We start from the raw sequence: 15,500 nt of genomic DNA on the forward strand, positions 1-15,500 counted from the left end.
CATATCTGGTTAGTGGGCTGGTGGGTAAGCAGCCTCGCAGCTACCCCGGGAGCATTTTATTTGTACCATGTATTAATCACAGCTGCCAAAAAAATATCACAGCCTAGGCGGGGAGCTTTTATCACCTCTCTCATAAATCCACCTCTTTCATAAATCGTAGGCTAATATTTCTGTTTCTGTCTACCCTACGACAAAGTTCTGGCATCTTATCTTTTTCAGACCTCCAGAGCTTTCAATACTAGAAAAACCTCTGTTTATTAAATCCCGAACAGCTGGATCGCCATGGCTACCGCAACGCAATCCGCCGCTGGCGCACATTCCAACGCTACTTTCAGGGTATGATCTCTATTTCTTCAACCCGACTTACAGTTTTAGGACTAGAGGTTCTTATAAAACTAACATGTGTAAAAGGATAAGGAAAAGCCTATCGCAGTGCGGTCTGCAAACATCGTTGCTGCCAGAGGTATGCATATTTCTATAAACCTTCCCGAATACACTTACTAAAGCCCAACAGCCGTTGCCGATGCCATCAGAACCTCCTTAGGACCCCGAGGAATGGACAAGATGATTAGGAGTGGGAAGGGCGAAACCATAATCACAAACGATGGAAACACTATGCTGAAGAGCATGTCTGTCATGCACCCCACAGCCAAGATGCTTGTCAACCTCTCAGCAGCGCAAGATGTCGAGGCAGGAGATGGTACGACATCAGTGGTAGTTATATGTGGTGCCCTACTCGGTGCGGCAGATAGACTTTTATCCAAGGGCATCCATCCCTCGGTTATTTCCGAGTCTTTCCAAAGAGCGGCGGCAGCGGCAGTTCAGATCCTCCACGACATGTCACAACCTGTCTCTCTAGCCGACAGCGCCACCCTTCTTCAAGCAGCGAACACATCTCTCTCTTCTAAGATCGTCTCCCAATACTCAGGCTTACTCGGTCCCATGGCGGTCAATGCGGTCACAAAAACCATCGATATCAAGTCAGCGGACAATGTAGACCTGAAGAATATCCGAATCATCAAGAAGGTGGGAGGCACGATAGAAGACAGCGAGCTGGTTGATGGACTGGTCCTGAATCAGCCGGTCATCAAAGCAGCAGGCGGCCCGGTACGGATGGAGAAAGCCAAGATCGGCTTGATCCAATTCCAGCTGAGCCCTCCTAAGCCAGATGTAAGTCAACACGGGTAAAAGCCTCCCGTCTACAGTTTTCTAATTACGTGTATAGATGGAAAACACCATCCAGGTCAATGATTACCGTCAAATGGACAAGATCGTCAAGGAGGAGCGTCTTTACCTCCTTAACCTCGTCAAGAAGATCAAGAAGGCCAAGTGCAACGTGCTTCTAATTCAAAAGTCTATCCTACGCGATGCTGTCAACGACCTCTCCCTGCACTTCCTTGCCAAGCTTAACATTCTGGCGGTCAAGGATATCGAGAGAGACGAGGTTGAGTTTATCTGCAAGTCTACCGGCTGCAAGCCGATTGCAGATATCGATTCCTTCACCGAGGACAAGCTTGGTTCAGCCGACCTTGTTGAAGAGGCTCAGTCTAACGGTGCACGGATGGTCAAGATCACAGGCACTAAATCAGCGGGAAAGACGGTATCCGTGGTCTGCCGCGGCGCCAATAGCTTAATTCTGGACGAAGCCGAGCGTTCGCTGCACGACGCGCTTTGCGTTATCCGCTGCCTAGTTAAGAAGAAGGCTCTTATTGCCGGTGGCGGTGCGCCAGAAATCGAAATCGCAGCTCAACTCTCTAAGCAAGCACGTTCCCTTACGGGCACGGAGGCTATCTGCTGGAAAGCTTTTGCGGATGCTTTAGAGGTGATACCTACAACACTGGCGGAAAATGCCGGCTTAAACAGCATTAAGGTGGTTACGGATCTACGACACAGGCACGAGATGGGAGAGAAGAATGCAGGTGTGAGCATCAAGAGCGGCGGTGTCAATGCAAATATCGCTAAGGAGAACGTACTACAACCGCTGTTGGTGAGTACGAGTGCTATCGAGCTGGCAGCCGAGACGGTCAAGATGATTCTTAGAATCGACGATATCGCATTGACGAGGTAGTGTGGCCTACAGCAGCTAAAATGAAATGTACATGATAGCAATGAAATGAGACGTGATGAGATGAGATGGCATAATTAGGGGTATAAATTATCATTTGCTTTCCAAGCCCGTAGGTAAATATACGGACTGGGGAATTATAGTAAAATGTAACTAAGCCTAGTAAGATCAAAACGATATAAGCTTTCTACAATGTAATAAATATTGCGATTTATAATATATCTATAGATCTACTTATAGAAGTATAGACACTCGGAGGTAAGGGGGATTCGATTCGTTAGTCGGCCTCGGGTTTATAGTCTCTTTCTCACCTTTCCCGACTAACGATACGGCGGAATAAACGGAGTCGGGCTTTAGTTGTCAGGTTGTCACGGGTTTAAACCCGTGAAAGAGCAACTGCGGGGCAGGAGGGGTTCGGTTTCAATTGCGTCATGTTCGCGGATAGTTAGCTAAGTCGAGTTTGTGTACCGGAACAGCATTTGGATGTAACATTGTTTCAGCCGTTAGTTCTAGACTTTGGAGTACCTAATGTACAATGCTAAAGGCTAATAATTAGTTTGAATAGGTGCCATTAGTAATTCATGTCGGGGCAGCAGCCTCCCTGGAGCCAGAGCTCTTTCGTAACCTTTACTAATAAGACTGTTCCTGGTCAATCCAATCCCGTGTAAGTTCGTTTATTCCTTATTCCTTCCTATGTACCTAATATAAACCCTGTTGCCACTTTGTAAAATAAAAATAAAAATACCCTTATACATAAGTATCGTCACTCGGCCGAGTCCCGGAGCCGGAGGAGAATCACATCACCCTTCGACGAAAAGAGCCCCCCTGTGAATGTCTATAAGAACCGCGTCCGCCCGCTTACTAGCTTGTAGCTCTGGAAGGAGAGCTGTAGTAGCACCGCAGGCAGCAGCAATCATTCCTTCGCATCTACGGAGTATTCGAAATAATCCCTTGATCATACATATCCGCAACATGGCGTCTATCCCTGCCACCCAGAAGGCTGTCGTTATCGACAAGACGGGAGGCCCTGAGGTCCTTCAGTATAAGACTGATGTTCCCGTCCCCGATGTCGTCGACGGCCAGATCTTGGTTAAGAATGATTATCTTGGTGTTAATTTCATCGACACGTGAGCACTATCTTCTTCTCATTCCTCCCATTAACAGTCTATACATATATGTGTGTATATGTATATACTCCAGTACTAACCAATGGCACAGGTACTTCCGCTCAGGCTTATACCCAGCACCGCGATTCCCGTACATCCTCGGTCGCGAGGCAGAAGGCACCGTCGTGAAGACAGGCGGTGGGAACGTGTACGGGTTGAAGGAGGGCGATAGAGTTGTCTGGTACGTTCGATCGTCCATGTCCTGATCCAGACCCCGCATTGCGACATGTGATGACCCCGCCCCCTGAGCCCCTATTCATACCACTACCACCACCACCACCAATACACTATGCAGTCTTCTCTTATCGGATATCAACTAACACCCACCAGGCTCGGCGAAAGCGCCTACGCAGAGTACACCGCAGTCGATGCCTCCAAAGCCGTCAAAATCCCCGCCGGCGTAGCCCCCAAGATCGCCGCCGCCGGCCTCCTCCAAGGCCTAACAGCCCTGACCCTAGTGCGCGAAGCCCACCGCGTCGAAAAAAGGGACTGGGTCCTCGTCCACGCCGCCGCCGGCGGCACCGGCCTCTGGCTAGTCCAGCTCCTCAAAGCCATCGGCGCCAACACCATCGGCACGGCCTCCACGCCCGAAAAAGTAGACCTTGCCCTCAAAGCCGGCGCCGCGCACGTCATTAACTACAGCCACGAGGACGTCAAGCAGAAGGTGTCCTCGCTCACCGGCGGCCAGGGCGTCGTCGCCGTGTTCGACGGCGTCGGGAAATCCACCTTCGATCTGAGCTTGGAAGTCGTCGCGCGCAAGGGCTCCGTGGTCTCCTTCGGCAACGCGTCCGGCCCCGTCCCGCCGCTGACGATCGCCCGGCTGAGCGCCAAGAATGCGCGGCTGTTGCGGCCTACGGTGTTCAACTACGTGACTACGAGGGAGGAGCTCGAGCACTACGCCGACGAGCTGTTCGGTTTTATCACGGGGGGAAGTATTGACGTGCGCATCCACGAGGTGTACCCCCTGAGCGAGGTTGCGCGTGCTCATGCTGATCTTGAGGGCCGGAAGACTACGGGGAAGTTGTTATTGGATCCATCGAAATAAGGACGGACGGACGGATGGATATGATGGGTTGGAAGAGATACCTAATCTTTCGTATTTAGCTTCGTCGCAAGCTATATTTACTCTCGTGAAAACTATGAGGAACCCGTATGAATAAGTCTGCCTTGGCAAGATCTCGTGCTTTATTTGCAACCGTGGTACAGTCGTTAGACGTCTTCTCCCGCAACTACCGCCAGGACTAGCTATTTACAGCACAACGTACCTAACTACAATGTCTACCAAGCTGCCAAAAAAACCCAAATCGCAAAACATCAAGGAAACCAGCTGCCGAAGCAAAGCTAGCTCCGGCTCGCAGCCTGCTTCCGGGTATCCCTCTCGAAAACCGCGACAGCAAGGACTAGACATAAAAGCCTTGCATCGGAATCCGGGCTCGCAAAAAAAAAAAAAAAAAAGAAAAAGAAAAGGTGATAATACATACATATCAACTAGGTACCACGCTGGGTGCATAAACAACCGCCCCAGGCGCCTCAAGCCCCCAAACTAAAAGTGCAACCGCCCTCCGCCCGTAGGAAAACTTTTTGTCTTTCGTGACCCTAAAACTCCGCGAAGAGAAAAAAAAAAACCGTGATTATATCACCAAAGAGGACAAGCAGAAGAAGTGAAGAGAAGAGAAGAAGAAGAAGAACAGTTAGATTGCTTTGCTAATTAGGCAAGCAATGCGATCGACGCCCTCTATTCACGAAGTATCGTTCCCGAGCATCGAGTGTACGTGGATGAGCTTAGGGCCGTGCTCGCTGTTAGACCGTTAGTTTATGATGTCCAACCAGTCTCTAGTCTCTAGTCTCTAGTCTAGTGTCTAGGAAGGTGGCAAACGAGGAAAAGGAAAGGGGAAGAACTTACTTGTAATCAACCCGGTTGAGACTCATCGTGCGCTGCGCCTCCAGGGTCTGGGCGTCCAAATTATGGATGCAATACGCCAGACGGGCGGCGATGAGGGAGCCGAGGAACATGGCCTCCTCGAAGCCGTTCTTCGTCCACTCGGCCAGGTAGGCGGGCAGCGGGGCCATCTTGATGCTCGTAGGCGTCTGGGCGTGGGAGTGGTGGCCGTAGCCGATGTCGCCGGAAGTAGAGCCGGGAGCCTGTACCGCGCCGGGCACGCCCAACGAAGCCGTAGTCGCGGCTTGCAGAAGAGGGTTTACCGAGCTGGTGGTGGGAAGTTGGCCTGTGAAAGAGCCGGTAGGTGTCTGAGAGCCGGTGCCGGTTGGTGTTGCCATGTTAGAGGGCAATTCCGAGGTGAAGATGGTCGCGGTGCTGGGTGAGATTAGATGACGGGCGGTAAGTGTCTGCAGGATGTTTTCCTTGAGACCTCGTAGACGGCTACCATTACCGACGAACACAATATTATCCCAGCAGCCCGGCCGCTTGTATGGTTCATCAATGCTCTGGATCGCGCGATAGATAGTATCGGTGATTCGATTGATCTCATGACGGTCTGCGAAAAGGAATCGCTCCAGACCAACCTCGATATCTCGTCGCACTCGCCTTGTTCTCCGCTCCGTGTTAGTAGCGTTAGCCACAGACTCTACCGCCTCGGCATTGGCATCGCTGGTACCCTCAGGCTTAGCCTCGGGTTTTGCCTCTTGATTGCTAGGCGTGGCATCAGCCATGGGAACATCGGCCGCGGGCGCAGGCGCAGGCGCATCACCATTTGCGGCAGATGTGGTTTCTGCTTTAGGGGCTCCGGTCGAGACAGGGACCTTTACATCCTCGTGCACCAATTCTTCGTAATGGAACACGTTGGTCTTTCGCTTGGAGTTGGGTAAGCGAACCGGCTTCGCCGCGGCAAGCTCAGCTTCTTGGGCTTTAGCCTGCTTCTTCGACTTCGCCTTTTCAGCCTTCTCCTTTTCCTTTTTGGCAAGGAATTCTCGCGTGTTACCGCTAGTAACGATATTCGCCACGTCTAGAACCCCTTCGTCGCTCTCCTTACCCTCGGCAAGTCCGTCCTCAGTCTCACCCCCAAATGCAGTTACAGGTTTGGGCGGTTCTACAGGCTTCGGGGCTTCTGCGCTAAACGAGGCACCGCCGGGGACCTGGCCTGTGGTAGGAGAAATATCGTCCGTAGGAAGCTCCATAAGCTCATCTAAGTCGGTAGCGTAGGGGAGGACTTCGCAAAGAGGGCTCTTCTTGAGTTGCTCAGCCATTTCGTAGTTAAACCCCTTGTCTTTTAGAAGCGATAGCAACTTCTGTGTGAAGATCTCTCCACCTGATATCTCTCGTACCGGGTTAGGATAGCCCAGGCCTCTCTCGCTGACGATGAGGTACTCGTGGATGCAGGTAACATCGACCTTCTCGTAGCCAATGTCGACAACGGTCATGGTCGGCCACTTTAGGCCATATTGCGCGGCAACCGCGCTGTGCAGTAAGCTTAGAGCCGGAGTCTTAGTCTTCTCAAATACGTAGCGCGCGATAGCTTCAAGATCAGGCCGAGTCCACTGTGGTGATGCCATCATCATGATCGGAGTGTTGTGGTATGTGGTAGTGAGAAGACCATGTACGTGGTCGAGAAATGCTAGGAAGGCCGGCATGTTAACAATGCGACCACCCTCCAAAGGGTAGATTGCGTCCTCGGTGCTGTCACGATCCTCGACATATTCCCATTGATCCTCGGCTTTCTCGCCGTCTGCGCTTTCCGATGCGCCAGCCTTCTTGCGCTTGTAAATGCGGTAGGGAGTATATTCGTTAGAGTCGGGATCCTTGAACATTCGCGTGGGAATGCGATGAGCAGGCGGGGTTAGCTCGTTGCAACCGAGCTGAGCCATGGTAGTCTGGCTGCCGGGACAGACGACGAGGACTTGATCCTCGCGCCACTTGCCCTGCTGGCTCGCCATATTGAGTAGCTTGCGGGAAGCCTTGCTAGTGGGAGGTTTTTGCTGGCGTACGAAGGTTCGATGCTCTGCTCTAGTGCCTCGGGATGTTGTTGAACGTAAATTTCGGGTAGATGTGGAGAGACCGTTGTTAAATTGACCGTTGTTGAGGCTAAAACCCTCGTCGACTACCGGAGTAGGATGATCTAAGAATGGTTCAAGAATTGCTCCAAGCTCGCGCGTACCAACGCGTCGAGTTCGACCTCCGTTCTGAGGCTGAGGAAGTCCGACCTGTGGCTGGGATCTGGAAGAAATATTAATCCATGCTGCCATGCTAGTGGACCTCATGAGGTAACCTTGGAAGTGGAACCTTAACTTACTGCGATCGGTTAGCATCGGTAGGACCCGAGGCTGTGGCTAGTGCGCCTTGGCCCAGGGATCGGTTTCCATCTCGGCCTCGGCCTTTGTCTCTGCCCCTGCCTCTGCGGGCACGTTTTCCCTTTTCCCTTCGCTGCATTCTGTGTAGGTATATCAAAATTCCAAATCCAATCCTGATGGAATAAGGTTGAAGTCCGAAGAAAATATGAAAATATGAAAATATGAAATCATCGATATCTTCCAAATCGGCGTTGCTAGGTGGCAGAAAAAGGTACGAGTTACAAGTAGCGACAGGTTATGGGCACATCTACACATTCACTATGTACAGTAGGCAAGTCACTATCGGCGTCACTAGGGCTACCATAAGGATGCATTGTGCGGGCAACTTTCCGGAGCCTATATATTATCGCTGTTGGCTTCTAACATGGTTATGGCCGTCTGCTAAGCTACTCGATAGCATATGTAGCTGTTATGCCTGCAGCCTGGATAATTCACTATTCCTCCCCCCCATGACGCCTGTTCTTTAACTCTTACATACGCATACCATTCCTCTTCCTAGTTTGTTTGATGATTGCAGATTAGTACAATATGTTAAACAGTAAAAGTACATATCAAGGGTATTATTTCAGCTCGAGTAGTCCACCTCGCCCTCGGGCGACGTCTAATGTTGATCGCAGCGCATCGAGTATCGTGCAAGATAGTCTCATACCTATAACCCGATCATTCCTTGATCATAGTGGTATCTCATCCTTCCTGTAATCGTTCCTATGCTTTCCCAATAACTCCAAAATTCCCATGGTTGTGACTGAAGAAAAAAGTGAATATTGCACTACCACGCTTACGGAACAGTGACAGAGACATCAGGAGTGGCCTTGAAGCCGGTATGCTCCTCTGCATCTGTTGATGCCCCGGTTATGATCTTCTCTCCATAAGAAGATCTATTTCCTATTTTAGAGGAGCGGCTGCTAATACTCTCAGATTCTTGAGTAGGGGTGACGGCGTGTTCAGCTTTCTCGGCATCTTGCTTAACCTCGTGTGAATCGCTAGTTTCCTTCGCTATCGGTACCTCGTCCATTACTGCTGCATGCTTGCTAGGGTCTTCTTTGGCCCTCGGTGTGGTCGCTTCGTCAACTTCGCCTTCAAGTTCAAATTCTTGTCTAAGTGGACTGCCCATTAAACCATTGACATCTCCCATCTGGCTTCTCGTACGAGACGTGCGAGCAGGGCTTCTGAGCGGAAGTGGGGGTGGCACTCTTGCAGGAATATTAACTCGAGAGGCTACCATCGCTACTCGAGCGGGTGCTTGGGCTGTAGCAACTTCGAAAACAATAGCCTCGTCTTCTACGTCGGATTCGTCCTCCTCTTCCTCTTCAACTGCCTCATCTTCTTCTTTGGTGCCATCATCATCATTGCCCTCATCTAACGCCTCATCGGTCGTATTGCTGCCAATATTTTCGGAGTGCGTACCCGTACCCGTACTCTTTGTGTCTTTCGCAACTTCAACTTCTAAATCGTGCTCATCTTCTTCCTTAATAATCGTCCTTGTTAGCTCATCGTCTAGATCTGGGAAATTCGATAAGCTCCTCAGAGCACTGATATCGATCTTAGTATAGTCAACCTCAACAGGTTCTTTTGCCGCCGGGATATCTTCGGTTGTTTGTGGCTGGTTACCGTCTTCGCTTTGGCTTTGACTTGAACTTGGGGTTGTCTGAGGTGTTGGGAAGTTACAGGTTTGCGTGCCGGCATCGGTCATCTGGCTTCGTTCGGTAGCCATCGTTCTACTAGACATATAGCTTCCCCTATTGCTCCGTGATAGATAGGTGTCCATACTTTGGCGACCAGCTTTGGGGAAGAAAGGGCTCGACGGGCTAGGGTTATATTCGAATTGGCTGCTGTCGGGTCTCAGTCGTGTGCCGGCTTCACGGATACCTATACCAGCCATCTCGAGAGCCATGACACCGAAAGGATCCGGATCCTCAAAATCAGGAGCCCCAAATGTTGATGTTGTCGACGGGGCTCCCGAACTCGGAGACTCCATGGTTGCATCTCCGGGCGCAGAGGAAAGAAGCTCAACGAGGGCCGTGTCATAGTCCGTTCTTCCTTCGGCGGCCTTGAGCACTTCGGTAAGAGGCCGCGTTTGGGGTAGACTTTGGTTGATATCCCCAGCCAAGATTTTCGCGACACTGATCTTCATCCCATAGAACCTCTCATTCTCATCAGCCCGCTCAGTTACGACTATTCCATCCAACTTGACCTCTGTACTTTGCCCCTTCGCTTTCACGTATGCAATTGCCCTATCGCTCAAATCGGCCCATGTGACATCGTTTTCGAGGAGACCCACGGCCACCAGCGGGCCAGCGGTCAGACCGACGTCGGTACCAAGAGTTAACCGCGGCTTTGCAAATGCTTCGAGGACCGTAAAATTGTTGATAACGAGAACGCAATCATAAATATCAACTCCAAAAACGAAGCGCAAACTGGCCGTCTGGAGCATTAATCCAGATGGCGGAGACCATGTGCCATCCGTTTTGCGCGCGATCAAAATGCCGCTACCACCTGACCCTGATCCGGAACTCCATATTCCAGATCGCATCGAAGTAAAAACCGCAAGCCCTACAGCATTTTGTAATATTCTTGGAGGGATCTTCTTTAGAAATTTGTGCGACGATTGTGAACTCGAGTGGGTTGATGGAGTCCCCGGTCGGTCGTCTGGGGTTGAGAAGCCATCGCCTGTTGATAGGCGTCAGTTAGGGGATATCCCTTACTTGTGGATACGAAGAGTTGAGAACATACTACAAAAAGATTTAAGAATGCGGGCGGCCTTGTCGCATTCCTTGTCTAAAGTCGCGGGTAGGGAGATGTCCTTACTTAGCCTCGAAGTGCTAAGGCGATTTACAGGTGAAGGGATCTTGTCGGCCCAGCCGCGGACGAGGTCGACACTATTCTTCCGGATAATGGTCTTGTTATGGCCATTGCTATTACCAATGACCGGTGTGCTCGATCTAACCGGTGTGCTCGATCTATTGCGATCCCACGGGAGGAGGGCGGAAACTCGCTGCATCATTGATGGCTAGCTGCAACTAACAAACACGGATCGTCACCTTCCGAAGAAAAGACGAGTTTGCGCCCTTCGGAACCTCTTGTCGAAAACAAAACTACAGCAAGTCGTCAGATCAAGGACGGAGAAGTCGGATCTGCTCATCAGACAAGCGCTGAGCTAGCGGCATTCGGCATTGAAGAAGGAGAGGATATGGGATCCAGAGGTTTGGGTCGGAACCTTAACGAAGAGGGGACGAGGAAGAACTGACGACAACTCATGCAAAGGTTGGTAATGATCCTGTTTCTTTTTCTCTGTTAGATAGGTACATACGATAGGCGGGCTGGCGGGATGGGCTAGAGTGGAAGCTGGCTGCAGACAAAAGTGACGTTTTGACTGGGCAAGTCGACCCTCAAGCCGGCTTAGGATGCATGCGTAAATGTATGTTTAGTGGAGCTAAAGCTCAAGGTAGGGTGACCTATACAGGCTGGGTCAGGTAGGCGCAATTTGTGCAGGGTAGGACAAGACCAAGACAGGCTTAGACAAGACTAGACAGGGAAGCGCAGGCACGCCTGGCAGCACCAAACGGCCGGGGGTAAGGAAGAGACTTTACCATATTGGGGTAGTTTGCAATGGCGGGGAGTAATAAACGGAGGGTTGCCGCATTACGGGTTCGGTTTTAATGAATTCAGGAACGAAATAACAAATTGATAGTACCTACTACCGCACATACATGTGGACATACCCGCTACCTCGGTACCAAGCAGGAACGGGACTGGCCTTTCATTTAAGTATGTAGGTATGTACGTATGTATGTGCGTAGCGGTCGTTTCCAAAGCGCATTAAATCCAGAGTCCAAGCGGGAGGAAATAAATCATTACATAGTACGGTGTATAATACGGATATTACCTATATACGGTGTCATGGTAGGTATGTTATCTACCATATACGGAAGAGGTATGGAATGTGCAAAATATCAGATGGGCTAAAACGGTGGCTTCTTAAACCTTAAGGTAAAAACATAATGTAAAGTTTAACAGACACATACTACCTAAATAATAGATACAGACCCAGTTAAGTTTAATATACCTACCTTTATATGAACAAACGTGGCTGAAGAAACTCTATGTGCTGCAGCGTTACAATGTGGTTAAAATAGAATACAGTGTGTATCGTATTCCACTTACACGGTCCAAAGATCTCGGAAGGCATACCTACTACCTATGTACATGTAGTTACACTAATAAATGAAACAAGTAAAACGCCGTAATGACTCGTGCGTAGTACTTAATGTATTGTGTATACCAACTTATGTTAGTTGAGGCTTTGAATACTATGCGATCTCTTAACTCATTACAAGTTGGGCAAAGAAAAAAAAAATTTACATGTAATTAAGGATCGCCCTACCGTATCCGATAATTGCTAGTCGATCTTCTTCTCATCGTTGGGACTCGGGAATTCGAGTCGATCGACAAGGAAACCCTGGGAAAGGCCAAAAAGGCTACTCTCCACACTACTAAGTCCTTCGTTGCTTTGTTCGTCTCAACTGTCTTTCTCATTCTATACCTATGTACTAACTACCTCATAGTAGGTTGAGTCCAATCATGCACTTTTACGTCTCCGTACATGTGTGGATCTAAGTAAGTAGGTATGTTGTGTACACTATGCACTAATAGCAGAAATGTTTTCGATGACCATGCCCCTTCACTTACACCAGTGTCATCATGTAGGCTTTGCTGGCTCGTCAAATGTCGGCTGCCTTACCGCCTCAAACATCTGTGGAGATGCCATGTCCATGTACATCCGCGGCGTTGGCACAAAAATGGCACCGCCAAGCCCGCCCAAAACCCACTGACACATGGGCGCTTGCAGCATTGCAGCTTGCACCGATCATGAGCACGACATGAACTGATCTCTCTTTCACCCCTAGTACGTAGTGACGGTAGTGGAAACCCTACGTTGACACATCCGGTTATAAGGTAACAATGGGCTCGTAAACGGGCGATGGCGAGTAGCGGCGATGATCTCGCGGCAACTTATCAATCAATATTGATCCTTCGAGAAGATAGTTTAAATACTTTGGACCATAACTGCATGTAGGTACAATACATATGATATGAAGCAAAACGTTCTGGGGTTAGCGGAACAGAGATCCTTTCAATATATTTTAATAGATTTTTAATATACTAAAATTCCCAGGACCTTCCCGTGCAGCTTACTGCGCCGATGCAATTTATTCGCGGATATCAAACTACCTATGTACTCAACTACTGCATACTATGGTAGTATGCTGAAGTTAAATATACTTAAAAGAGTTGTTTTCATCTGACTGCAGCTTCTATATTGTTACGGCGACGATCAATCATGTGCCCTCCATCACCTGTTACGAGGTGTCCATCGCTATGTATGTATGTACCTACTCGCGTGATACGAGGTTCGAGTTCGTATGCATGTACAAAATACTGTACAGCTACTGTATATCCATAAACACATACGCAAGTAATTATGTACATAACATGGATGGATGTACGAAGTACCTACATAAATCTGTTTGGTCCACATATCTTGCTTACATTCTAGTGTACATTACAGATTTCCCAGGCCGTTGGAAAACTTCTTTCCGAATTGAAACAAGGCTACCCCGGTCTATACTCAACGGACACCAAATTGGTGCGAGGCGAGACCTGAGAGAAGGAGAAGAAAGAAAGTAATTTTTTTATACTTCCAAACGGCCGAAGAAAAGTTCCCTTCCCAGTGTTTGTTAGAGCTAAACCTCCGAACTGAACACAGGTGCCGCATCACGTTGCGCCCTGCTTCTCCCTCCCTGCTACACTATGGCACATCAACCCTCCCACCGTACACCTAAGCTACTATTTACGTATGATATCTTTCTATAACATCTTTATACTGGATCTAAGAAGAAATAACAGGCAAATATCTAACGATACTATCTCGCTACCTACCAAAAGACGGCACCTTCATTCGTCTAAACAAAAAACACGAGCAATTTCACAGATAACCGAAACTACTACTGCACCATCCCCATCGTCCCTTAATAGCATATCTTCATTTACACCAATTACACCACTTACATCAAGCTATATAAATAGTTGGCGTGAAAATATCGAACCAGATTTGCAAGATCCGAATCAAATACCTCCAAGTCCGAAAGAACCATATATACCCTTTGTAAATAGAGATGATCAGTCAATACCACCAGAGGCATCGGTGTCAGCAGTAGTAGCAAAGCATTCTTCCCAAGGTGCCTCGAGCGTTCACCAATCCGGCAACGCTCGGTATAGGGAGATCTACTTGGAGCCGAACTTGATAATATTTCAAAAAGGGCTATTCGAATGTCCCAAACCTGTCAAGAAATTTTACAGTAAATTTCTACAGCCTACTCAGGATATACTTAATCCTATAGCAGAGAGGAAAAGGAGGTTTCGTTGGTATTTCTCAGCACAAGATCAACGCAACCGTGCAGAGATTGAGGTGCAACTGAGGGTAATGCATCTATTGGATTTCGATCTACATAAGGTCCAACCCTACGAGGTAAACACTCCATTTTGGGGCAGTATGACTACTACTTGGCTATTGCAGCAAATAGTCAGACAATGTCCCACAAAAGAACTTTGCCAACCTATTATCCCCAAACCTGACCTAGCCTACGGATACGACGCCAAACATATACCCCATCTTGCCAAACTGTCAAGATACCTGAAATCCGATAAAATATTCACTAGCAATTCCCACGGCTTCTGTTTCCCGTACTTTATAATCGAATTTAAAGGCACTCGACCCATAGCGGAAGCAGAGAACCAAATTCTCAACAGTGCCTCGTCAGCCTTGTTTACATATAACAAGATCATTCAAGGCGGATATGTTTTCTGTGCTTCTATAAGAGAAGACATTATACACTTCTATATTATGTGGCCAACACCGAACGTATCTGTACCAGACAATCCAAGAGCACGGCTTACGAAATATACAATGATATGTTTCGCAACATTTGTATTGATCAAGCCCGCGGAATATAAGAAATGTCTTATGTTGATTAGCAACATCCAACGGTGGGGCCAAGGAGAGCGATTTGATCGAATTTGCAGCACTATCGAGAAGATTTATACGGATCAAAAAGATATGCCAGAGTCCGAACCGCTAGAGCCAGTAGAGGCAATAGAGTCAGAGTGAGCTGCTCCAGGACCAGCTCCAGTTTGAATACGATGAATCCGATGATGACTTAGAGGATGACTCTGAGGATGATGAGGTTGAAGAAGAGGATGACTCTGAGGATGATGAGCTTGAAGAAAGGCTAGCTAAAATTAGCAAAATTAGTGCAACTAGCATGCCGGGTAGACTAAGACGTAGAGGAGAAAACTAGCACCTATTCCTTCTAATACATACCCTTCGATTTGGAATGAAAGTGGAGTACTACCAACAGGTTACCCTTGTCGAACGCGTCTAAATCTTAAGGTTTTTCGCGATATACATAAGACGTATCATATTGTAAGCGTCGAGGATGAGACTCATTTTATGCGAATGAAAGGTTTTTTCATATACGCTTTTCTTATTGGCGGTGGAAGCTATTGCCATAGTTTCGATTTTTTTGGTAGGTATATTAATAGTGTTCTGTTTGAAACTTCCTAAGGCTGTCGAACTTCTAGGCCCTACACTAGGCCCTACACTAAACACTACCTAGGTACCTTACCGGCGTTTACGGAACGAAAGACCTGACTAAGCGGGACCCGGAGTGGCACGGCCAAGGAAGCCGGTGGTAGGACGCGCGGCATTACCGTTGATTTCCCGGGGTTTGGCTAAATTAACAAACTCCACGGGCCCTCATATCCATGGCAACTGTTGACTCCGCTACTTCTGCTTTAACCCCTGAATACCCCTATATCCGACCTTCTATAGAACAAGCTAGCTGAATTTTAATGACGTATGGTACGAGTAATGATACTTGATAGTTATGGGGATTGAAAGTAAA

General features: G+C 48.5%; 5 protein-coding genes across 5 annotated transcripts; 3 read left to right on the forward strand and 2 right to left on the reverse strand.

Moving 5' to 3' along the window:
• The first annotated feature begins 101 nt into the window (after positions 1-101).
• F5Y00DRAFT_229812 (T-complex protein 1) lies at positions 102-2,276 on the forward strand. Its single transcript, XM_048006823.1, has 4 exons — positions 102-336; positions 412-463; positions 515-1,170; positions 1,226-2,276. Exons 1-4 carry the CDS (start codon positions 283-285, stop codon positions 2,066-2,068), a joined length of 1,605 nt encoding a protein of 534 aa, XP_047867408.1. The 5' UTR covers positions 102-282; the 3' UTR covers positions 2,069-2,276.
• A 113-nt stretch (positions 2,277-2,389) lies between these two features.
• F5Y00DRAFT_10288 (NAD(P)-binding protein) lies at positions 2,390-4,391 on the forward strand. Its single transcript, XM_048003807.1, has 4 exons — positions 2,390-2,567; positions 2,631-3,192; positions 3,284-3,412; positions 3,562-4,391. Exons 2-4 carry the CDS (start codon positions 2,897-2,899, stop codon positions 4,274-4,276), a joined length of 1,140 nt encoding a protein of 379 aa, XP_047867409.1. The 5' UTR covers positions 2,390-2,567; positions 2,631-2,896; the 3' UTR covers positions 4,277-4,391.
• A 429-nt stretch (positions 4,392-4,820) lies between these two features.
• Positions 4,821-7,595, reverse strand: F5Y00DRAFT_10314 (actin-like ATPase domain-containing protein). The gene is made up of 2 exons (XM_048003809.1): positions 5,135-7,595; positions 4,821-5,028 (listed from the first exon to the last, which is right to left on the reverse strand). Exons 1-2 carry the CDS (start codon positions 7,492-7,494, stop codon positions 4,971-4,973), a joined length of 2,418 nt encoding a protein of 805 aa, XP_047867410.1. The 5' UTR covers positions 7,495-7,595; the 3' UTR covers positions 4,821-4,970.
• Positions 7,596-8,158: 563 nt separating this feature from the next.
• Positions 8,159-10,990, reverse strand: F5Y00DRAFT_10367 (uncharacterized protein). Its single transcript, XM_048003817.1, has 4 exons — positions 10,847-10,990; positions 10,684-10,779; positions 10,270-10,631; positions 8,159-10,206 (listed from the first exon to the last, which is right to left on the reverse strand). Exons 3-4 carry the CDS (start codon positions 10,538-10,540, stop codon positions 8,315-8,317), a joined length of 2,163 nt encoding a protein of 720 aa, XP_047867411.1. The 5' UTR covers positions 10,541-10,631; positions 10,684-10,779; positions 10,847-10,990; the 3' UTR covers positions 8,159-8,314.
• Positions 10,991-12,640: 1,650 nt separating this feature from the next.
• Positions 12,641-15,167, forward strand: F5Y00DRAFT_229830 (uncharacterized protein). Its single transcript, XM_048006824.1, has 2 exons — positions 12,641-13,391; positions 13,444-15,167. Exons 1-2 carry the CDS (start codon positions 13,348-13,350, stop codon positions 14,702-14,704), a joined length of 1,305 nt encoding a protein of 434 aa, XP_047867412.1. The 5' UTR covers positions 12,641-13,347; the 3' UTR covers positions 14,705-15,167.
• Positions 15,168-15,500: the final 333 nt, after the last annotated feature.

Source organism: Daldinia vernicosa, assembly GCF_022497035.1.
Source record: "Daldinia vernicosa strain CBS 139.73 unplaced genomic scaffold F5Y00scaffold_10, whole genome shotgun sequence".
NCBI classification, from domain to species: domain Eukaryota; kingdom Fungi; phylum Ascomycota; class Sordariomycetes; order Xylariales; family Hypoxylaceae; genus Daldinia; species Daldinia vernicosa.

Coding starts and splice junctions, on each gene's coding strand:
- F5Y00DRAFT_229812 (XM_048006823.1), top strand. CDS start 283: ATGGCTACCGCAACGCAATCCGCCGCTGGCGCACATTCCAACGCTACT. Junction 464..514: donor AAACATCGTTGCTGCCAGAG/GTATGCATATTT, acceptor AAAGCCCAACAG/CCGTTGCCGATGCCATCAGA. Junction 1,171..1,225: donor TGAGCCCTCCTAAGCCAGAT/GTAAGTCAACAC, acceptor TTACGTGTATAG/ATGGAAAACACCATCCAGGT.
- F5Y00DRAFT_10288 (XM_048003807.1), top strand. CDS start 2,897: ATGTCTATAAGAACCGCGTCCGCCCGCTTACTAGCTTGTAGCTCTGGA. Junction 3,193..3,283: donor GGTGTTAATTTCATCGACAC/GTGAGCACTATC, acceptor CCAATGGCACAG/GTACTTCCGCTCAGGCTTAT. Junction 3,413..3,561: donor GAGGGCGATAGAGTTGTCTG/GTACGTTCGATC, acceptor AACACCCACCAG/GCTCGGCGAAAGCGCCTACG.
- F5Y00DRAFT_10314 (XM_048003809.1), bottom strand. CDS start 7,494: ATGCTAACCGATCGCAGTAAGTTAAGGTTCCACTTCCAAGGTTACCTC. Junction 5,029..5,134: donor CTCAACCGGGTTGATTACAA/GTAAGTTCTTCC, acceptor ACGGTCTAACAG/CGAGCACGGCCCTAAGCTCA.
- F5Y00DRAFT_10367 (XM_048003817.1), bottom strand. CDS start 10,540: ATGATGCAGCGAGTTTCCGCCCTCCTCCCGTGGGATCGCAATAGATCG. Junction 10,207..10,269: donor CATTCTTAAATCTTTTTGTA/GTATGTTCTCAA, acceptor GCCTATCAACAG/GCGATGGCTTCTCAACCCCA.
- F5Y00DRAFT_229830 (XM_048006824.1), top strand. CDS start 13,348: ATGGCACATCAACCCTCCCACCGTACACCTAAGCTACTATTTAC. Junction 13,392..13,443: donor ACACCTAAGCTACTATTTAC/GTATGATATCTT, acceptor AAGAAATAACAG/GCAAATATCTAACGATACTA.